This window comes from Musca domestica, unplaced genomic scaffold (assembly GCF_030504385.1).
Source record: "Musca domestica strain aabys unplaced genomic scaffold, Musca_domestica.polishedcontigs.V.1.1 38, whole genome shotgun sequence".
Taxonomy (NCBI): Eukaryota; Metazoa; Arthropoda; class Insecta; order Diptera; family Muscidae; genus Musca; species Musca domestica.
This window is the reverse complement of record NW_026712324.1, coordinates 7,041,341-7,065,497: the sequence shown is the minus strand read 5'-3', so window position 1 is coordinate 7,065,497 and position 24,157 is coordinate 7,041,341. Positions and strand designations below refer to the sequence as shown.

The 24,157-nt window shown below is 36.3% G+C and overlaps 2 protein-coding genes across 4 annotated transcripts in view; one reads left to right on the top strand and one right to left on the bottom strand.

Annotated features, from left to right (window-relative positions):
• LOC101889113 (G-protein coupled receptor Mth2) overlaps positions 1–24,157 on the bottom strand; it is a 361,585-nt gene that overhangs the window by 128,131 nt on the left and 209,297 nt on the right. For both annotated transcript variants that reach the window (XM_059126418.1, XM_059126419.1), the window contains exon 4: positions 3,473–3,539. The gene's annotated coding sequence lies outside the window, so the exon portion shown is untranslated. The remainder of the gene's footprint in view (positions 1–3,472; positions 3,540–24,157) is intronic.
• On the top strand, positions 2,846–18,563 carry LOC101899380 (G-protein coupled receptor Mth2). Of its 2 annotated transcripts, none has more exons than XM_011296719.3 (7): positions 2,846–3,258; positions 14,422–15,113; positions 15,195–15,380; positions 15,443–15,667; positions 17,416–17,560; positions 17,634–17,822; positions 17,889–18,563. In XM_011296719.3, exons 2-7 carry the CDS (start codon positions 14,429–14,431, stop codon positions 18,004–18,006), a joined length of 1,548 nt encoding a protein of 515 aa, XP_011295021.1. In that variant the 5' UTR covers positions 2,846–3,258; positions 14,422–14,428; the 3' UTR covers positions 18,007–18,563. The 2 variants fall into 2 exon arrangements, with proteins under 2 accessions (XP_011295021.1, XP_058982397.1); XM_059126414.1 differs by lacking the exon at positions 2,846–3,258 and adding an exon at positions 3,318–3,436.

Here is a 24,157-nt window from a genome sequence, read left to right as displayed (position 1 = left end):
TTGTCCAAGCTTATATAGGCTTTGGTCCGTTATTCTTTTTTGTTTGCTTTAAATGTTATGACAATAAAAATCGCTACAACCACTACCTTAAACAGACAAATCGCTACTGTAGCGATTTAAAAAAGAAAATCTCTACAACACTTAAATAGTGGTTTTCATGCGTCAAAAATCACCAAAAGTAGCGGGAAAACTACCAACTTGGCATCTCAGGTTAAAACTTTTAACCACTGTAAGAGATTAATGAACTTTTCGAATTCGAGCGACTCGACCATGCACACACCCAGGGCTGCCAACAAAATTTCAAGAAAAATCGTATTATACGTGAAAATCGGCAAATAATCGGCAAAGTATATATGATTAAATTAATTATAACAAAACACAAGTGTTTATTACATATGCATTTCAATAAAAATAAGCAAAAAAATTTAGCTCCTTCTATGGAGAAGGTTCTGAAGGAAATGGGCCATTCTCATCCATTTCGTATCGCACCTAAGAAAATATGATATAAATAATGCGACGTGACAGTTTTGGCCTATATTGGTTACTTTCTTCACTGGATATAACATATGTGTTAATTTTTTAAAATGTTGAAATATGCGTGAGTTACCAGATATAGTCGACCGAAGTATTCCATTTTCATACTTCATCTAATACCGATAAAATCCCATGTTCATCCCAGGTTTTTGGTTGAGAGAAATATTTAGATATAGCAAGTTGCAAAGAATCGCTGACGTGTTTCGCAAGTTATGACAGAAAAATGTATTTAAAATTATAACCCTTTGTTCGTGAGGTACCAGAAGGGGTTCGCAGATATATATCATTCACAACCGATCTTGTGTTAGCAAAAATATTTGGATGTGTGAAATTCGAAGAGAGTTGGATGCTTATTTCGATTTCTTTGTGCGTTTTGTTTTTCAAAATCTTGAACCCTATGAGGGGAGGTACCGGAAGAAATGGTCCGATCTCTACCATCTTTATAAAATATTTTGTGTTGATGGAAATATTGAGATGAACCAAGTTTGAATAGAATCGGATGTTAATTTCGCGTTTTATGAGCTTCATGGATATTCAAAATGTTTACCCTTTGTGGCGGAGGTACCAGAAGGAGTGGACCGATATGTCTCATCTGCGAACTCGATCGAAGCTTGTTAATAATATTACAATGTATGAAGTTTGGACTTAATTGGATACAGCCTTCGAGAGTTATCCTGCGCACAGCCAGACAAACGGACGGACGGACATCGCTAGAACGACTTACAATATTCTAAAACGGATTTGTTCCAAATTGACCTAGGGTCTAAAACCGTTATTGAGATGAGGCACGTTTTGGCCGTATCAAATGATATATATTATATAGCCATATGACTGAGGGTATAAAAATTAGTGGCCACAAAGTCAGTTAAATGAATAGTATCTCTTATAACGTCATGTTTGATGAAATTATTCAAAACGATTCTAAAAAGAACTGCATTGGGTTAAGTAAATTATGAATTTCGGTAGATGATTTTTCAAATAATTTGTAGGCGTTGACAATATGTGCCAAAAACAAGTAAAAAAAACAGTAAGTTCGGCCGGGCCAAACTTTTAATACCCTCCACCTTAGGGTAAAGGAAACATTAGAAGAAATTTGACAACAACCATTAAAATGTCGAATATTGGGAGGTATCGTTATATGGGGGCTATACCAAATCGTGGAACTACACATGCAATGTTTCGCCAACGGAGCTAGAACCCATTATGACCTACAAATACCAATTTTTAGACCAATCCGCGAAAATATGTGACAAAAATTATCAAAATACCGAATATAGGGAGGTACCGTTATATGGGGGCTATACCAAAACGTGGACCTATAATTACAATGACTCGCCACACGAACTGGGACCCATTATGATCTACAACTACCAATTTTTAGGGAAATTCGTGAAAAAATGTGTCAAAAATCATCAAAATACCGAATATTGGGAGGTACAGTTATATGAGGACTATACCAAAATGTAGACCCATACATGCAATGTTTCGCTACCGGAGCTGGAACCCATTATGACCAACAAATACCAATTTTTAGACAAATCCGTGAAAAAATGTGGCATAAATCATCAAAATACCGAATATCGGGAGGTACCGTTATATGGGGACTATACCAAAACGTGGACCTATACATGCAATGTTTTGCCACACGCACAGGGACCCGTTATGACCTACAAATACCAATTTTCAAACAAATCCGTGATAAAATGTGGCATAAATCATCAAAATACAGAATATCGGGAGGTACTGTTATATGGGGACTATACCAGAACGTGGACCGATATATCTCATTTTCAATACCAACCATCCTAGACACAATACAAATTGCTCTGCTAAATTTTGGCGCTCTACGTCAAATAATGTGGGCTGTATCGTGATTTCAACAGACAGACAGACGGACATCGTTAAATCGACTAAGAATTTTATGCTGATTATGAATATATATACTTTATGGGGTCTACGACGAATATTTAAGGATGTTACAAACGGAATGACAAAGTTAATATACCCTCTATCCAAGGTGGAGGGTATAATGACAGATATATTTTAATTGTTTCTGTATATTTTAGATTTTAAATTAAAATGTGGGGCAGTTTGAGATGATCACTAAAATGTTGTCCTTTTTGAGGCAAAAATCGAAAAAATCGGCATTTCTCAATTTTAGAGTGCATAATCGTCAAAATGCCAATAAATCGGAAAAAATGGCAGCCCTGCACACACCAGACCGCTCAAAAACTATTGTTGCGACATCTGTTAGCTAACGCTTTCGTTTCGTTGAAAGCTTTTATTGTACATATTTTCATTAGTCTATGTTGAAACCGTGATGCTCAAACGAAAAGCTCAAAAAGCTTTTGTCTATGAAAAACCAGTATCTGTATTCGATGAATTTTGTTGTTCGGCAGAGAATAGACAATGCAGGCTTGGCGTTCATGCATGAAAGGAAAGAGTAGTTGGCCCAATGATCGCAGCGGCTTGTTTTTGTCGCACCTCTCCAGAAAACAAAACTCTAGTTGTTTAGATGAGAGAACGATTGTCGCAACTAATAGATAAGTCGGGTTAGAGGCGCTCAGTAATCATTGAAACTTGCTTTGGAGTGGCGGTTCGTGGTTGTGTTCGCAATAAAACGAAGTCCGTTTTTGTATTATTTGTTTATTTGTTACCAAATGTTTTAGCCAAATTGAGATTGGTGGGCGATTAAAATTCAATCTAAGCTACCAAACCTAAAAAGTACGCATAACGATACAAAAAAAAAAAAAATAAAATAAAATAAAATAAAATAAGTTTTAAAAGAAAATTGCAAATGAATTCAATTAAAAAAGTAGGGAACATAAAAAAGCAAAAACAAAAAAGTATTAATTTTTAAAGTTTGGCTTGGTGAATAAGTGTCATTGGAAACGTAATAAAAGTATGATCAAATGGCAGTAGCAAATTATTAACTCACCTCATAAATCCATAGGCTTACAAAAAATCCGAATCGCTGTCAGCCAGCCAGCTTCAAAATAGAAAAACTGAAAATAATAATAACAAAAAAAAAAAAAATACAAAAACAATAAATAAATAATAGAAAAATACTCTAAAACGTGAACGAAAATTTATTGAAATCCAGTTTTTTTGTTTCTTTAATCTCTTTTTGTCTTGTCTTGTTTTGTTTGATGTTTCAACTTTGGGTGAGGTAATCATGCAGAATGGAATCAATGCCATTGTTTTTCCGGCGTATCATAGAAACTAGTTTCGACGGTTTTTGGTATTGCGGCTACGACGATAGATGATAATAGAAAATCCAGCAACAATCCAAATTTGAATAAATATCAACGCCACAATTGTCATCTCATCACCAAATTTATTTATATTAATGCTAATTTTGACGTGCTCTGCATAATATCTTTATTTTTATTTGCTTTTATACACATTTACCGGTATTCACTCAATGTGTCATTTTCGTATTGGCACAAACCAATCAGTTTCCAAATTAATTGTACGGTTTCGAATTGTTTGCTGAAATATACATTTGTATAATATGTCTCATCATAAGTTCATAAAGATACCAGTCAGAAAAGGTCAAAAGCCGGACGGGACCGACTATATGATAGCCTACACCACTATGCGTATTTAGTAGAGCTACCGTAACAAAAAACCAGTAAGGAAAGTTCTAAAGTAGGGCGGGCCGATTTTATGATACCCTACACCACTTTGCTAATTTAGTTGAGCTCCACTTAATAATTATTACGGCTGTGGATAACAAATACAATAAATCGGATGAACAATATATATGGGAGCTATAACTATATCTGAACCGATCTTCACCAAATTTGGCATACTACCTTCTAGACTAAATTCGGTCGTATGTGCCAAATTCCATCCCATTTGGACAAATTTTAGATGTTTGGTGCACAATAAATGGTAAATCGGACGAAGTTATATATGGGAGCTATATCCAAATCTGAACCGATCTGGATATAATTTAGCAAAGGTATTTCTGAGCTGCATTTGATATATTTCCCCCAATTATTGTTGTTACAGAGTGCATATTACGGCTGCGGAGGACAAAAATAACAAATCGGATGAACAATATATATGGGAGCAGATATAGCTATATCTGAACCGATTTCGATAAAATTGTTCATACTTATTTTCAGGCCTAATTTGGTTGTATGTGCAAAATTCCATACTATTCGGGCTGATATTACACGTTTGGTGCACAATAAAAGGTAAATCGGACAAAGATGTATATGGGAGCTATATCTAAATTTTGACCGATCATCTCCAATTTCAATAGAGTTCGTCCTTGGGCCAAACAAATGATAGGTGCAAAATTTCATCCGGATAGGGTAATAAATGCGAACTGTACTTTGTTTTCAAAAATACATGGACAGACAGACAGACGGACGGGCGGACATGCATAAATCGACTCAGAATGTGATTCTATGCAGATCATCAAAAGGAACTATGGGTCTATCTAGTTTACTTTTGCCTGTTACAAACAAATGTACAAATGTACAAAGGCATAATACCCTGACCACCTTGTGGTGTAGGGTATAAAAAGTAAAAAAACTGTGAGTTCGACCGGGCCGAACTTTGAATACCCTCCACCATATGGTACAAATTTGGCAATTTTCAAAAAACTAAAATCCATTAAAAATTCTGTGAAAATCTTAAAAATACCGAATGTAGCCGGATATTAGAGTCTATACGACGACGTGGATCTGCGTACGCAACTTTTGTCATAAGCCTGCACAGATAATTTTCTGGCATAGGATGTAGTATCCATTACGAACTTCAAATACAAAATTTGAAATAATTCCGGTAAATAATGCAGCTAAAATCAACAAAATACTGTATATCGGGGGTACCGTAATATGTGGGCTATACGAAGACGTGGACCTGCACGAACTATTTTCTGTCAGAGGCTGTAATATCCATTACGAACTTCAAATGCGAAAATTGAAACAATTCCGGTAAATAATGTCGCTAGAATCATCAAAATACCGAATATCCGTAGCGGTACCGTTATATGGGTGGATATACGAAGATGTGGACCTGCACAGACAATTTTCTGTCATAGGCTTTAGTAAAGTAATTAAAAATGTCTCTTAACAGTTGTTCCAGAAATAAACAAACAGAACAATGTTGACAACTTTGAGCATGCGAAAACCACTTACAAACACCTAATATAAGAGCGTTCGCTCTGAAATTTGCTATCGCAAATTGGAAATGGCAGCGTACGACGCTTTTCATTGTTTCATTTCATTTCATTGTTTTAAATACAGCGTTTAGATTAAAATGTACGTAGTTTAAAAAAAGGTGGCACAAAAATTCAAAAAAGTGGCTCATTTAGGATCAAAATAAAAAAGTGGCAAAATTGGAAGAAGATGTATATCGAAGTTACATAGAAATCTGAACCGATCTTCAAAAAAAGTTGGCAGAGGTATTTTCGAGCTGTATCGGATGTCCGGTATCATCTAATATCTTTAATGTGGAGGGCACATTATGCATGTAAGTGACTTTAACACCAAATCGGATGAAACATATGTATGGCAGCTATAGCTATATCTGAGTCGATTTCCGAATTTGTAATACTTGCTTCTGGGCTGAATTTCGTCGGAAGTGCCAAAATTAAGTCCATTTGGGCTGATATTAGTTATTTCGTACACAATAAACTGATATCGGATAAAGACATATGTGGGAGCTATATCCAAACAAAATTTTAAGCATTTATTTCTGAGCTGTATCAGATATCTGGCACCTGAGATCATTGTTGTGAAGTGTTCAAATCCGATGAAAAATATATGTGAGCTAAAGTTATATATCAGAACCGATTTTCACCAAATTTGAAGCACTCGATTCTGGCGTAAGTGCCAAAATTCTGTCCATTTGGTGCACAATAAGCTTGATATCGGATAAAGATATATATATGGGAGCTATATTAAAATCTGAACTTATTTCTGAGCTGTATCTGATATCGGGTACCCGAGATCATTGTTGTGAAGTTCACATTACGCATGTGATAGACTTTAACTTTAAATCGGATGAAACATATATATGGCAGCTTTAGCTTGCTCCATATCAATTTGGTGCAGAATAAACCTATATCGGATAAAGATATATGTGGGAGCTATACCCAAATCTGAACCGCTCCTGACAAAACTTTAGGCACTTTTTTCAACCGATTATCACCAATTTCAATGGGGTTAGTCCTTGGGCCAAACAAATATTGTTTGGAAAACTTCATCTCAATCGGATAATGAATGCATTTCGTTCATAAAAATACAGTAAAAGATGTACATAAATCGACTAAGAAAGTGATTCTACGACGATCCCCGACCTTCTTTCTAATATTCTTCTATGAGAAGACCTTCTGATCTGCTTCTATAAAAAGACATCGTGGTATTCTTCTATAAGAAGATCTTGTGATCTTTTCACAAAAGAGAAGACCTTGTTGACTTTTTCTAAAATAAGACCTTGTTTTCTTCTATAAGAAGACCTACTGGTCTCCTTCTATGAGAAGACGTTCCGGACTTCTACTATGAGAATACCTTGTGATCTTCTTCTATAAAAAAAACCTTCTGGCCTTTCTTCTATAGGAAGCCATTCTTTGTGCATGAGAAGAATTTGTGGTATACTTATTTAAAGAGGCCTTGTGGTCATGTTATATACTATGAAGTCCTTGTGGTCTTCTTCTGTAAGAAGACATTGTGCTCTTTATACCCTACACCACATAGTGGTAAGGGTCTTATGTCTTTGTGCATTTGTTTGTAACATGGAGAAGGAAACGAGATAGACCCATACTTACTTTTGAGAACCTTCATAGAATCACTTTCTGAGTCGATTTATGCATGTCAGTCCGTCTGTCCGTCCGTCCGTCTGTCCATGTATTCTTGTGAACAAAATGCAGGTCGCATTTATTATCCGATTGAGATGAAATTTTCCAAACAATATTTTTTTGGCCCAAGGACGAACCCTATTGAAATTGGTGAGAATCGGATCAAATTTAGATATAGCTCCCATATATATCTTCATCCGATTTCGGGTTAAATGTGCATCAAATGTCCACTATCAGTCCAAATTACCTGAATTTTGGCACACCCAACCGAGTTCGGCCTAGAAGCAAGTATATTAAATTTGGAGAAAATCGGTTCAGATATAGCTATAGCTCCCATATATATCTTTCATCCGATTTGGTGTTTAAGCCTCTTACATTCGTAATATGCACTCCACAAGAATGATATTTGGTACCAGGTATTAGATGGAGCACAGAAATAGCTGTTTTAAATTTTATCGAAATCGGTTCAGATTTGGATATAGCTCCCATATATATCTTCATCCGATTTCGGGTTAATTGTGCACCAAATGGCCGATATAAGTCCAAATGGACTGAATTTTAGTACATCGGACCAAATTCAGCCTAGAAGCAAGTATATCAAATTTAGTGAAAATCGGTTCAGATATAGATATAGCAACCATATATATGTTTCATCCGATTTAGTGTTTTAGTCCCTTACATTCGTAATATTCACCCCACAACCGTGATATTTGGTACCAGGTATTAGATGGAGCACAGGAATAGCTGTTTTAAATTTTATCGAAATCGGTTCAGATTTGGATATAGCTCCCATATATATTTTCATCCGATTTCGGGTTAAATGTGCACTAAATGGTCAATATCAGCCCAAATCACCTGAATTTTCGTACATAAGACCGAATTCAGTCTAGAAGCTAATACGTCAAATTTGGAGAAACCCGGTTCAGAGATAGCTATAGTTCGTAAAATGCACGATAGAATTAGATAGATTTTGATTTTGTACCAAATATCTCATAGAGCTCTGAAATGCCCTGTATAAACCCTTTTACGAGAGCTCTACTTAATATGCATAGTGGTGTAGGGTATCATATAGTCGGCCCCGCCCGACTTTTGAGCTTTCCTTACTGGTTTTCTATATGAAGACCTTGTGCTTTTCTTATATAAGAAGATCTTGCGGTCTTCTCCATAAGAATACCGCATAGTATTATTCTTCCAATTAGTAGATCGTCTGTTCTTCCATAAGAATTCATTTTGGTCTTCTATAAGAAGATCTTCTAGTTTTCTGTGATCTTCAGGTCTTCTATTAGAAGACCTTCTGTTTAATTTTATATATCAAAACTGATTTATATATCTTTGGTCCTAACCTAGAACTCTCTTCAAGATAGATCAAAACCGAATATATGGAGTTGTCCCCTAAAAATTGGGATCTGGTCATTGGCAGAGAAAATTCTCCAATATTTCGTTATCTTTCCCGCATGCCGTGCATATGCACATCAAATCTTATGCAGATGAGCTTGTAGACCCAGATGCCCCGAAAGGATGTCTGTTACGCCAATAATCTCTTTCTTACCTAGTAACAAAAGATTCTGCGTTTTTATCTCATGGGAGTTGCCCTAGAGGATTTTTGTGGGTCTTTCTATGCTTTTATTTTCTTCATAGGGTCGATTAAATCCTCGCCAAAAATATTCAATGTAGTTCCACTTGTTGCCGCCAAAGCACCTATATAATGGTACCTCCTGATTTTTGTTACTTTCAAGATCAAGTTGAGCCTTCGAGTTGCAACGGATTTTAACAATCAATCTTAGATTGACTTTTTTTGTCACTTACTTCCGGAGGTGAGGGGAATATATGGATTGCAAAGATTCGATTTGTTGTTTTGTTTTTCTCCCAATTCATTGGGAAATGCCTAGGGTCCATTGCATTGTCTGACTCCAATATGATTCATTTTGAAGTTTTGCATAAAAGCTATTGCAGACATGTATGTTCCAATTTTTTTTATTCCATTTTCTTTTTTAAAAATTGATTCCGACCATAAAGAAAATATTTTGTATATTCTTATATAATTTTTTGTTATCCAAAAAGTCATCTTCAAAGCCAACCAAATACAAAAAAACAATCTTTCATACACTCAATTTCAATTTTTAGGTTTCTCCAAACTGTATATTACGAGCTTTTATAATGACCTAGTTTCATTTTTCTTGAGGAGCAGTTCATATCAAAAAAGTTCAGCGTGTTTGGCTGTCGGTGTACTTAACTTGTAATTAATACGCTTGAGGGCATAGGTTGGTAGTTTACTACCACAAACGGACGGAGCAAAAACGTAACAACTTCCGTTATTTAGAAATTATTTCGAGCACAAAAGTCAAGTGAAAAAGTTGCTAACAACAAATAAATAAACTTGGAAACACAGTTAGAAATCCAACTACTTATGATAGAAATATATATATATAAACCAAGTTGCGGATCTTCTGTGAAAAGATCTGCATATAATCTATAAGATAATACCTACGAGGACAATACCGGAGAAGATTTTCAAAACTTCGGAGGAAAAACATACGGATCTCCAAGAAACATATCGACAGACCTTTAATTGAAATTCTTACTTCAGGCGGAAAAATGGCAAAATTTTGTTATTGATCAATAAAAATCGCGTTGCGAAAAAAATCAGAATTTCCATAATTACAGAATTATAAAAGCGGTTACATAGGGTATATATCATTTGATAAGGCCAAAACGTGTCTCATCGAAATAACGGTATCATTCCCTAGGTCTCATTGGATCAAATCCGTTTCTGAACATTGGAGTCGATCTAGTGATGTCCGTCCGTCCGTCTGTCTGCTGTGCACGATAACTCTCGCAAGGAGTATCCGATTTGGTCCAAACTTGACACATTGTAATATTATTATCCAATAACTTAGGTCGAGTTCGGGGATGGGCAATATCGGGTACCTCCCACCACAAAATGTCAAAATTTTCACAGTAAAAAAATTTACTTCAGAGAACAAGAAAGGATTTTTGATTTGGGATTTTAGCAAATCCCAACATTTTTATCAGAGTTAGGTTAGGTATGAAAATTGGCAATATCGGTCCACTCCATCGAGTACCTCCTACACAGCAACATTTGGAATGATTACAGGGTGAGATGAAAAAACTGCAACCAACTTCAGACTGCTGTCAATTCTAAGCCACTCGTCCGACAGCTGTCATTATATTGTTTACAAACGTACAAAAGTATTTTGTTGAGAATTTTCCAGAAAAAAAGTTATTCGTGATGGAATTCAAGCGTGACAGTGTGATTTATTTATATTTGGCTGGAAAACCACAAGTAGCTATCATTAGAGCACCCCAGCGATTAAATGTCAATTAATCTTTTGTGTCGCGTACCATCGTTCGTTACCGTGATACTGGTAGCGTAGCCCGACGTCAAGGAAGTGGATGGAAGATAACAGCAACATCAGCAGAAATGGTTCGAAAAGTAAAGAAGCGACTTGATCGAAACCCGCGTCGCAGTGGCCGGAAAATCACACTCAGTACGCGCCACCCAAGAATGACTACAAAATGAGATTCCTCGCTTCATTTCCAGCGCACAATGGCCACCAAAATCTCCGGATACCAATCCGTTGGACTATTGTGGCTAGAGTATTTTGAAAAGCAAGGTTGGCACTAAGAAATATCAAAGTGTCGATCACCCCAAGCTAGTGCTTCGCCGGGAATGGACCAAAATACCGCAGAGCCACATTCGGGCAGGGTGTGACAGTTTCATTGGCCGTTTGAAGGCTATAATTCGCGCCAAAGGTGACCAATTCGAACAAATCTAAACTAGCGGTACCTCCCGCACAAAAGGTCAAATTTTTGAATAACAAAAACAATCCTTAAATTCGAATTGAGTATCCAATTGTCTTAACATTCCACACATTCCAATATTGCCACTAAAAGAAGATCTGGTATGAAGGTGGAATATATATGAGCACTCATAACTTTGGCACCTCCCCCACAAAGGTGTCAAAAATATTACTAACCCAAGATAAGGTGTTTAAGATAGAATGTATGGGTCTACTCCTCCTGGTAACTCCTCTACACGGTAAAAATTGTCAGTATTTATATCTCTCATAACTTGCGAAACAAGTCAGAGATTATTGTAAAACTTGGTGTATCTAAATATCTCTCTCAACCAAGGATGTGATGTGAGTAAGGAATCTATGGGCCCATTCTTTGTGATACCTTCCCCACAAAAGTTGAACATTTTGAATATCATTTATTCGAATAAAATTGGAAATAAATATTCGATCTTCTCTAAATTTTGCACACAACAATATTTTTTTTTTTTTTTGGGCATAATATAAAGTGGAATACTTCGGTACGCTACCTAAAGTATATATTTGATTTAATATTCCTGGCTGCACTGAATTTTATGACAAACGTGTTGATGTTTTACCAAAGTAATCCTCGTATTCTCGCATCTGAAATATTGTCGGAGACACCACATATCTAAAATAAATTGAAAACTGAAATATTTAGAAAATGTGGAGAATTTGACCCCTCCATTTGGGTTACTTTGTTATGTAAACTTTCAAACTCAACTTTTATAACCTGCTGGATTCTTCCTGCAAATGTCAAAACAATTAATTCATGCAGCTAATTTTTAAACCCTACAACACTATGTGTTGGGGGTATTATAAGTTTGATTGGGCCAGAATTTATGTAACACCTCGAAATATTGGTTTCCCATATAGGAAAGTATATATGGATCTTCCTAGCTCGCCGAGCTGAGTCGATCTAGCTATGTATGTCCGTCCGTCCGTCTGTCCATGTTAATTTGTAATCACTCTACAGGTCGCAATTATGGCCCGATCTTCACGAAATTTAGAATGTAGGTGGGGTTAGGATCAGAATAGAACCCTATTGCTTTTGGAAATGATCGCCAAATGTTTAGGGGTTGAAATGGACCAAATACTGAAAAATTGTCGGATTTTGCAGTAGCTATACATGTCGCAATTATAGACCAATCGACGCGAAATTTCGCATGTAGATAGACTTTAGGGAGGGGAGGAAGTCTTTGGGTGTTCATCGGATAATATTTAGCGGGTAAAATATACCATATATTTTGTGTTGAAAAAAATTAAAATTTTTCATTAAACCGTGAATATTTTAAATCCCGGCGAAATCACAAAGGCATCACAAGGTTACTTCTGACCTTTACATTGATGTTAACATCCAACAAATCGGATATGTAGCAAAATATGTGCGATATATATGTCTATCAAAGGAGATATGCTTGAAAGATCTCTTATATGTCGAGAACGGCTGAACTGATTTCGACAGTTCTCATTAATTCAGAATGGCCTCTTGGCAGGAAAGAAAAAACGTCTAAAAAAAATCGCATAAAAATATCTCTCTAAAGATGAAAATATTGATTTTGTAAAATGTTCTCATTTTTATACCCTACAACACTATGTGTTGGGGGTATTATAAGTTTGATTGGGCCAAAAATTATGTAACACCTCGAAATATTGGTTTCACACATAGGAAAGTATATATGGATCTTCCTAGCTCGCCGAGCTGAGTCGATCTAGCTATGTATGTCCGTCCGTCCGTCTGTCCGTCTGTCCATGTTAATTTGTAATCACTCTACAGGTCGCAATTATGGCCCGATCTTCACGAAATTTAGAATGTAGGTGGGGCTTGGACCAGAATAGAACCCTATTGCTTTTGGAGATGATCGCCAAATGTTTAGGGGTTGAAATGGACCAAATACTGAAAAAATGTCGGATTTTGCAGTAGCTATACAGGTCGCAATTATAGACCAATCGACGCGAAATTTCGCGTGTAGATAGAGTTTAGGGCGGGGAAGAAGCCTACTAATTTGGGTGGTCATCGGATAATATTTAGCGGGTAAAATAGACCATATCTTTTGTGTTGAAAAATCAAAATTTTTCATTAAACCGTGATTTTAAACCCCGGCGAAATCACAAAGCCATCACAAGGTTACTTCTGACCTTTACATTGATGTTAACATCCAACAAATCGGATATATAGCAAAATGTGTGCGATATATATGTCTATCAAAGAAGATATGCTTGAAAGATCTCTTATATGTCGAGAACGACTGAACTGATTTCGACAGTTCTCATTAATTTAGAATAGCCTCTTGGCAGGAAAGAAAAAACGTCTAAAAAATCGCATAAAAATATTTCTCTAAAGATGAAAATATTGATTTTGTAAAATTTTCTCATATTTTTTCAATTTTGTCATATTTTTGTCATATTTTCATTTTGAATTAAATATTTGGTAATATTTCTACAGCTAACAAAACTAAGTAGTTAGGATATCAGGATATCATATACAGATCGCATTTATGGCCCGATACTTACGAAATTTTGCATGGGGATAAGATGAGGGTCAGAATAGAAGTCTACTCTTTTTGGAGATGATCGCCATATATTTAGGGGTTGAAATGGACCAAAAAACTGCAAAATTGTCGGCAGGTCGTAATTATCGCCCGATCCTCACGCACATTTGAATGGGGGTTACCGTACATTGCAAAAGCCAAGCAGTTTTGGATGGCCATCCAAAAATATTCAATGTGTGAAGGAGTTTGCCAACTTTTGTAGACAAAATACGAAAATGTCGATTCCAGTGACTTTTTGGAGAATTCACAAATACAGGAAAGACGCACTTCCGACTATTTCGTTAACGCTGATTTCGTTGAAGAATATAGTCAAATGTCTGTATCTCATATAGATGCGTTTCAGTCAAAAACCAATAATAAATGTTAATCTTTTGCCACTTCTGAGAGCTTATAGGTCTTTGGGAAATATTGGTTCCAGATCTAGGAAGACCATTTACGTGCAACATCTACCAATAAATTGGAAATGAGCAAATTAGTTTAAGTTGCTATTATTCGAAAATTAGAGAACGAAACCTGATGGTTTTCTTTTATTATTTGTCACAATATCTTGTGGAATTATGTCGAGTATTTCGCCTATATAAACTGTAAGGTTTATTATAGTGTTGTAGGGTATTTTGCTTACTTGTTATTATTGCCGTTATTAGAATAATTAATAATTTTAAATTTTCTACTTCCTTCACAGTTTTAAAATGATAAACGCACATATTATACGAATTGTTTTGCTCGTCGGCTGCTTTAAAACCTACCAAGCTGTCGTTAGTGTTTCATATTGCAATTTTGAAGATACCGTCGATTTAACTCATTCTCAGAAATTCACAAATGGATCCTATTTGTACGGCGACGATTTGATAATACCTGCCGAGCAGGTAAGCATCTACGATTACGAAATCATCTACGACGGAGATCGAATATCACGAGAACCACATCCGCGCGGTTGTGTCTGTCGACCGGGTGAGCGTAGCTGCATCAAATTTTGCTGTCATCCGCAAAGGCAAGCCTTGTCGAACAGCAGCCGCCAGTGTGAAGAGTTGTACGAAGTACCAAAATTTAATCACAACATGAAGGTGATCTCTCTGAATGGTACACGACGCATTGTCGATATAACCAAAGAGTTTACCATGGTCCTGGGCATACCGTGTGACAATGCCTATCCGTTGAATCCATTGATGAATTTGCACGAAAAATGGAATCTGCTGGAGAACGGGTCGTTGGTTTTGTACTATAATTTACGTATTTTAAGTAAGAGTGAGTATTGTTTTATGCCCGAGCTGAGGAGCGACAATGCCATCATTGGGGGCAGTCCATGGGTACTAAGTCCAATGATATGTCCGGTAGCGAAACCGGTTTCCATTTCAAGACTCTTCAATAATGTGGGTGAGTATTGCGGACAAACTTTCTTCCTTAGCTTCCATAAAACATACGAACATTTTATATTCCCCCTCTCCGTTACTCCAGCTGATTGCATATCCATAGTTTTCCTGGTACTCACAATTCTGGTAATCTTGGTGAAGCCCGAGAAAATCAATCTGCAAGAGAACAGTTTAATGTGCTTCCTGGTTGCGCTAACCATTGGCAATATCATTGTGGCTTCGACCTATATTTCTGATACCCAATTGACGGGTATCTGGTGCAGTATTGTAGGTATGGAAGCAGTTAAAAAATTTAAATTTTGACATTTATTGAAGCTTTAATTTGGTTAACAGGACTTGCAGGCTATTTCTTTTCGGTTGTATCTTTCTTTTGGCTAAATGTAATCTTTTTTGACCTGTTGAAGAGCATAGTGAATAGAGAAAACCACTTTGTCACATATTTAGCCTACGGCTGGGGTGTTCCAGCGGCCCTCACTGCAGTACTACTGATAATTCAAAACTCCAATATGCCCGAAAAATATAAACCCGGATTTGGTGAGGAATCCTGCTGGTTCAATTGTAAGTATGAAAAAAAATGTACCTATAAAAGAAGGACTTCTATTCAGAGATGAGAGAAAATGGACACAAAAAGAATGTCTTCCCATCGAAGACCTCGAAGACCTCTTCTCAATGAATAGCATATGGTTGTCTATTCCAATAAGAGCAGGAGGTCTACTCAAAGAAGACCATAGGGCTTTCAAATAGCAGATCAGCTGGCCTCCGCGGGTTTGCGCATTAAAGAGCAAGAAGTGTAGCACACGAACTTCAAATAAACGACGAGAGGGCCTCCTAGGAGAGCACGAGGTCTTCTCATAAAAAAGCATGAGGTATTCTCTTAGAAGAGCAAGAGGTTTTCTCATAGAAAAACGAAGTCTTTTCCTTGAAGAACACGAGGTTTTCTGATAGCAGAGCACGAAGTCTTCTCGTAGCAGAGCATGAGGTCTTCTCATAGAAGGAGGAGTTAATCATCTAACAGAAGACGAGGAGCTCATCTTATAGAAGACAAGCGGGAGGTTTTCTCATAAAAGATGATTTTTTTCATAGAAGAGCAACGATGAATAGTTCTTCGACTAGAAGGCGAGAAGGTTTTCGCATACAGGGTGAGATGAAAAAAAAATGCAACTGCTGTCATTTCTAAGCCATTCCTCCGACAGCTGTTAAAATTATTTCAGTGACAGCTTATTATATTGTTTACAAGCGTACAGAAGCATTTTGATGAGAATTTTCCAGAAAAAAAGTTATTCGTGATGGAATTCAAGCGTGATAGTGGAAAGCAACAAGTGGCTATCGTTAGAGCACTCCAGCATTTAAATGTGAATAAATATTTTGTGTCTCGTACCATCGCTCATTACCGTGGTACTGGTAGCGTAGCCCGACGCCAAGGAAATGGACGGAAGAAAACAGCAACATCAGCAAAAATGGTAAGGAAGCGACTTGATCGAGATCCGCGTTGCAGTAGCCTAAAAGTGAGCTCGGGGTAAAGCCATTGAAATTACAACAGAAAACATTCGTTGTCCAGCAGTTTGTAAACAAACAAAATGATCGTGTTTACTTGCCAAAGAGGTCAGCTGAAAATGTACACCTTCGGTTGGCCACCAGAACTTAAGCGCCGGCCATGCTGATGGTGTGGGCCGCCATAACAGCCGATGGTCGCTCTCCGCTCGTATTAATCGACCGTGGCATTAGAATAAATGCCAAAGCCTTGGGCACGCAAACATTTTGACCGCAGACCTTGGACATTTCAACAGGACTCAGCACGCGCCACCCAAGAATTGTTACAAAATGAGGTTTCTCGCTTCATTTCCAGCGCACAATGGCCACCAAAATCTCCGGATACCAATCCGTTGGACTATTGTGTCTGGAGTATTGTGGAAAGTAAGGTTGGCTCTTAAAAAAATAACAAAGTGTCGATCACCTCAAGCAAGCGCTTCGCCGGGAATGAGCCAAAATACCATAGAGTAACATTCGGACAGCGTGTGACGGTTTCATTGGCCATTTGATGGGCATAATTCGTGCCAAAGGTGACCAATTCGAATAAATCTAAACTTATTCTAAAATTTTATGCTATTTTCCACATTTTTTGCTTTCATTTATTAAATTTAAAAAAAAATGTAAAAATTATGGCGTTTGAATTTGTTGCAGTTTTTTATCTTGCCCTGTAGAAGACGGAAAAGACTTTCGTATGGAAGACGAGAAGGTCTTCGCATAGAATCCACTATTATTTCTTCAATCTATAAAAGTTGTCATGTTATTTATTTATCTTCCAGCTAATAATTTCTCAGCTCTATTCTACTTGTATGGCCTAAATATATTCCTATTGTGTTTGAATATTTTCTACTACATTACGACATGGCACAAGATGAAATCTGTTCTACAACATCAACCCACAAGGAAGGACGATTTGGTGAAGAGGTAGAGGGAAAAGAATTCGTAAAAAATCTCAAAATATTAAATTTAAATTGTGTGTTTTTTTATTACTTTGCAGTGCCGATCAGTATGGCCGTTTATTAATTCTCATGATAGTATTGGCTTGTTTCGAAACCATATCGAATATCGAAAGTGTTCTACATCCGAATAGTGAAACCATATGGTATTTTGTGGCAGATTTTGTTGATGCCCTGGAGGGTCCGGTGATCTTTTGGATATTTGCTGTGAGACCAATCATTGATATAAGGTATGGAATTTATTTGTGATTCGTTAAATTTAAAAAAGAAAAATAATGAAATATTCAATTTTACAGAAGAAATCGTTTCCTGGAAAACGGCAATCGGTATGATCCCTTGGACGAGGGCATTACTTTATCTGATGCTCCGGGTTTTAAAGCGGAAAATGGCCATCAAATTTATGACCGTTTTTAAAACGCTGGCAACGGAGCAGTTCCCGTTTCAGAGGAGAGAAAGCAATATTTTAAACCAAATAAAGACATCATTAATGTTTAAGGCGAAAATATCAAACTGGTTTTCCAAGAAGTACTCTGCGCGCATACCGCGCATTGAGCGTGAAAAGAAAGTACTTAACATTCAAAATTATGTTAGCCATTATAATACAATTTTAATAACTTTAAATGATTATTCGAATAAGACATTGTTCCTTTTGGACGCTCTGCAGACATGCAGAAATATATATATATATATATATATATTATAATATAGGTATATTTAAAAATTATATAAGTATTAAAAACAATGTAAATAGTTCCGTCTTAGTATTTAAAAGCAATCGTTTGGAAAGCCAAGTATCTTTCATGTTCTACCACGACATTATGTTTTTTTTTTTGTTTTTAACAGCAGATGAATTGTTTTGTATGAATTATATTTCCTTGAAATAATACTCTGGGCTGTGACTTTAAATATACTCAGATATCATGATGAATAAAAAAGCTAAGATGTTGAGTCATTTCTTAGCTAAGTTGGAATACATTTATGTCTATTTTCATACAACGGTCGTACAATTTTGAAGTACTGTCACAAGGGAGCTATACCTATATTGCATATTATTTCATAAAAGCAAATGTACCCACATAGAGACCAAAATGCCAAAATAACAGCTAATTGAGCTGGATAATGGGGTCAAATTCTTAAAAATTAGATGGGAGCTATCTATGCCTAAAAGTGAACACATTCGGACTCATAAATCTATGAAAGAGTAGTGAAATAACTGACTGATAGACCTAGAATCAACGACAGACGAAAAGACTGAAGCTAGAATTTTTAAATTTGACGAGGGAGGAGGGTAAACAAATTTATCTATACTGGATATTTTTTATTTGAGGTGGATAATGGGGTCAAATTCTTAAAAATTAGATGGGAGCTATCTATGCCTAAAAGTGAACACATTGGCACTCATAAATCTATGAAAGAGTAGTGAAATAACTGGCTGATGGACCTAGAATCAACGACAGACGAAAAGACTGAAGCTAGAATTTTTAAGTTTGACGAGGGAGGAGGGTAAAAAAATTTTTCTATACTGCATATTTTTTATTTACAGGGTGAGATGAAAAACTGCTACCAACTTCAGACTGCTGTCATTTCTAAGCCACACGTCCGACAGCTGTTAAAATTATTGCAGTGACAGCTCATTATACTACTTACAAGCGTACAAAAGTATTTTTGTAAGAATTTTCAAAAGAAAAAGTTATTCGTGGTGGAATTCGTGATGGAATATATTTGGCTTGAAAACCATAAGTGGCTATCGTTAGAGCACTCCAGCATTTAAATGTGAATAAATCTTTCGTGCCTCGTACCATCGCTCGTTGCCGTGATACTGGTAGCGTAGCCCGATGTCAAGGAAGTGGACGTAAGAAAACAGCAACATCAGCAGAAATGGTTCGAAAAGTAAAGAAGCGACTTGATCGAAACCCACGTCGCAGTGATCGAAAAATGTCTCATGAGCTGAACATATCGCAATATTACATTCGGCAAATATTAAAAAAAAGAGCTCGTGGTAAAGCCATTGAAATTCCAAAAAGTGCAAGAACTTCCACCACAACGGAAAGAAAATACACTCAAAAGTGCTAAGGAGTTGCTTGGCTTGGCCGAAAGTGGTGAACTATCGAATTTGGTTTTCTCCGATGAGAAAACATTCGTTGTCCAGCAGTTTGTAAATAAAAACAACATTTACTTGTCAAAGAGGTCAACAGAAAATGTGCACATTCGGTTGGCCACCAGAACTCAAGCGCCGGCCATGGTGATGATGTGGGCCACCATTACAGCCAATGGTCGCTCTCTTTCTCATTAGAATAAATGCCGAATATTATAACGAAAATATTCTGGTGGGTGTATTAAAGCCTTGGACAGGCAAACATTTTGGCCGCAGACCTTGGACATTCCAACAGGACTCAGCACCATCGCACTCAGCAAGCGCCATCCAAGAATAGTTACAAAATGAGGTTCCTCGTTTAATTTCCAGCGCACAATGGTCACCCAAATCTCCAGATACCAATCCGTTGGACTATTGTGTCTGAAGAATTTTGGAAAATAAGGTTGGCATTAAAAAATACTCAAGCTAGCGCTTCGCCGGTAATGGGCCAAAATACCGCAGAGCAACATTGTGACGGTTTCATTGGCCGTTTGAAGGCTATAATTCATGCCAAAGGTGACCAATTCGAACAAATCTAAACTTATTCTAAAATTTGATGCTATTTCCCACATTTTTTGCTTTCATTCGCAAAACTTGCTTCACTTTGGTAAAACAATTTCACAATGAGTATGCGTTGTTATTTCGTGCAGCACTCCATTTTTGCTTACCTTGTACTGGCAAACAGTAACAATTGTTCATCAAATGTCAAAAAATGACACTTAAAATTGCGCCAAATTTAAAAATTTAGTTGGAACACCCTTTACAAAAAGTACATCATTCAAAAGTCAACAACCTGTCATAATCAATTGTTATTTTTATTAAAATATCTAATAAGAGCTGTGTTGTGCGAGCGGAGCACGTGCTTAGCCGGGGTTTTGCCAAACATTTTATTTTTCATGCGAACTCAATGAAGAAGCGCTGCCAGACAGCGTTGCATTGAGTCACTGCAAATTCTAAGACTTGATTTTTTTTTCTTCTAAATAACACTGGGCGACACAAAAAGTAGTTGCAAGGAAAAACTGGTAGAAATGTCTATTCGAATTTCGAAATTTTAAATCGGGAGGTAACCAAAGTTACTGTCATTTTTATTTTTTATACCCTACACCACAAGGTGGTCAGGGTATTATGTCTTTGTGCATTTGTTTGTAACAGGCAAAAGGAAACGAGATAGATCCATAGTTCCTTTTGATGATCTGCATAGAATCACTTTCTGAGTTGATTTATGAATGTCATTCCGTCTGTCCGTCCGTCCGTCTGTCCATGTATTCTTGTGAACAAAATGCAGGTCGCATTTATTATCCGATTGAGATGAAACTTTGCAAACAACATTTGTTTAGCCCAAGGACGAACCCTATTGAAATTGGAGATAATCGGTAAAAATTTAGATATAGCTCCCATATATATCTTCGTCCGATTTGCCTCTTATTGTGCACCAAACGTGTAATATCAGCCCGAATAGTATGAAATTTTGCACATACAACCAAATGAGGCCTGAAAATAAGTATGCAAAATTTGATCGAAATCGGTACAGATATAGCTATAGCTCCCCTATATATTGTTCATCCGATTTGTTATTTTTGTCCTCCGCAGCCGTAATATGCACTCTGTAACAACAATATTTGGGGAAATATATCAAATGCAGCTCAGAAATACCTTTGCTAAATTTTATCGAGATCGGTTCAGATTTGGATATAGCTCCCATATATAACTTCGTCCGATTTACCTTTTATTGTGCACCAAACGTCTAATATTTGCCCAAATGGGATGGAATTTGGCACATACGACCGAATTGAGTCTAGAAGGTAGTATGCCAAATTTGGTGAATATCGGTTCAGATATAGCTAAAGCTCCCATATATATTGTTCATCCGATTTGTTGTATTTGTTACCTACAGCCGTAGTATGCACTCCGTAACAACGATATTCAGGGAAATATATCAAATACAACTCAAAAATATCTTTGCCAAATTTTATCGAGATCGGTTCAGATTTGGATATAGTTCCCATATATATCTTTATCTGATTTCAAATTTATTTTGCACCAAAGGGGCAATACAAGTCCGAATTTAAAAGATACAAATGCTTTGGCATATTTAGTCCATTGAATTTTAAATTATAATTATAATCATAGCGTGTATAATTGAATTCTCCCATAAAAACTTTCAACTCAACTAAATTAGCAAAGTGGTGTAGGGTATCATAAAATCGGCCCCGCCCGACTTAGGACTTTCTTTACTGTTTTTTTTTTATATTCGTCTTTGGCAAAAATCCAGGGAATATTTTTTGTTAAAAAACTAACCCTCAATCGAGAGACTTTTAGTTTAAAAGATGTAAAAATTGTCGCCCCATTTTGGTTGACTCCCTATGCAATTTTTAAAAAAAAAATATTATTTCGACGCATAGTGTAACGAAATGAGTCAGCAAATGATTTGTGGTAATTTATTTATTTTTTTTTTTTTAGAAAATTTGGTGTTTTGTAATCTTATTTCCATTTGTCAACCTGATTTAGAAATGACTAAATTAATATATAATAAAAACACATCGTAGTCGTAAAAAATATCTACTGTATAATATATAGATTGTAATCTCTTGATCGATTTCATTAAGTATTTCAAAAAAAAAAACTTGTTTTTAGTGACCTAAAAGCTCAGCGATTAAAGTGGTTCTTTGTAAAAATTTAATTTCATTTACATGGCAAATAATATTTGTATTATTCATAGTCACACAGTGGCTATGAAGATGAACAATTTTGCGGAAGCAGAGGATCGTTTTTCGTTCAATAGAAAAAAAGGGTAAACTATAGAAAAAAAAATACCCCCAGTGAACCAGTAAAACCTTTTTCATAATGCAGTTAAACTTATCAAAAAACCATTAAGTGAGTGTGGACGTTATATGGGGCCGTACCAAAACGGGAATCTTATAGACAATTTTATTCGTCAAGGATTGTCATCTATCAAATCTTCTAAAATACCAAATTTGAAACAATTATGTGGGTAAATTTGGCTAGGATTATCAAATATATATGTATATATATACCAAAACGTGGACCAACACATATAATGTTTCGCCACACGAGCTACAACCCATTACGAACTACAAATACCAATTCCTGGACAAATCCGTTACAAAATGTGAGAAAAAAACCATAAAAACACCGAATATTGGGAGGTACCGTTATATGGGGGCTATACAATACAATGTTTCGTCATACGAGCTAGAATCCATTATGACCCACAAATAGCAGTTTTTAGCAAATTTGTTTGTATACCCTCCACCTTGGAAAGGTGAAAACTACTAATAATCCCATTAAACTACTGAGGATCGATTTTTTTCTATAGAAAAAATACCCTCAGCTAACTTAGGATCGATAGTTTTTATAGCAAACTGAAGATCGATTTTTTTTCTGTAGAAAAAAATTGATTGCTAGAAAAAATAGCCTCAGCAAAATGCGAATCGATTTTTTTTCTGTAGAAAAAAATTGTTTTAGCAAACTAAAGAAAAAATACCTCAGTAATCTGAGGATCGATTAAGTTAAATGTAAGTTCGGCCGGGCCGAACTTTGAATACCCTCCACAATTTTTAACGAATTTGGTAAATCTAAAAACAAAAACAATCTGTTAAAATCTTAACAAGTAAAAAAGCTGTAAGTTCAGCCGGGCCGAACTTTTAATACACTCCACCATTTGGTACAAATTTGACAATTTCCAAAAAAAAAAAATCCGTTAAAAATTCTGTTAAAATCTTAAAAATTCCGTAATGCCTATACGATGACGTAGACCTGCATAGGCAACTTTTGTCATAAGTTATTACAATATTTAAATGCGAAACTTGAAGAAAAATCTGTTTATAATGTAGCTAAAATCATCAAAATACCGAATATTGGGGGTACGGTATATGGGGGCTATACGAAGACGTGGACCTACATGGTCCATTTTCTGTATTATGCTGCAGAATCTATTACGAACTTCAAATACCAAATTTGGAACGATTCCGTTAAATAATGTCGCTAAAATCATCAAAATACCGAATATCGGGAGGTACCGTTATATGGGGGCTGTACGAAGACGTGGACCTACATGGCTCATTTTTTAATTTAGGATGTAGTATCCATTACGAACTTCAAGTGCCAAATTTGAAACAATTCCTGTGAATAATGTCGCTAAAATCATCAAAATACCGAATATCGGGAGGTACCGTTATATGGGGGCTATATGATAACTTGGACCTACATGGCCCATTTACGAACTTAACCTGCCTACTGGCAAAATATACGTGTGTGCAAAATTTGAGCCTTCTATCTCAATTTGTTCGAAAGATAGCGTGATTACAACAGACAGACAGACATACGGACAGACAGACAGACAGACGGACATGGCTAAATCTTCTTAGAATTTTACGATGATCAAGAATATATATACTTTCTTGGGTCTGA

Coding starts and splice junctions, on each gene's coding strand:
- LOC101899380 (XM_011296719.3), top strand. CDS start 14,429: ATGATAAACGCACATATTATACGAATTGTTTTGCTCGTCGGCTGCTTT. Junction 15,668..17,415: donor GGAATCCTGCTGGTTCAATT/GTAAGTATGAAA, acceptor TTTATCTTCCAG/CTAATAATTTCTCAGCTCTA. Junction 17,823..17,888: donor AGACCAATCATTGATATAAG/GTATGGAATTTA, acceptor TCAATTTTACAG/AAGAAATCGTTTCCTGGAAA.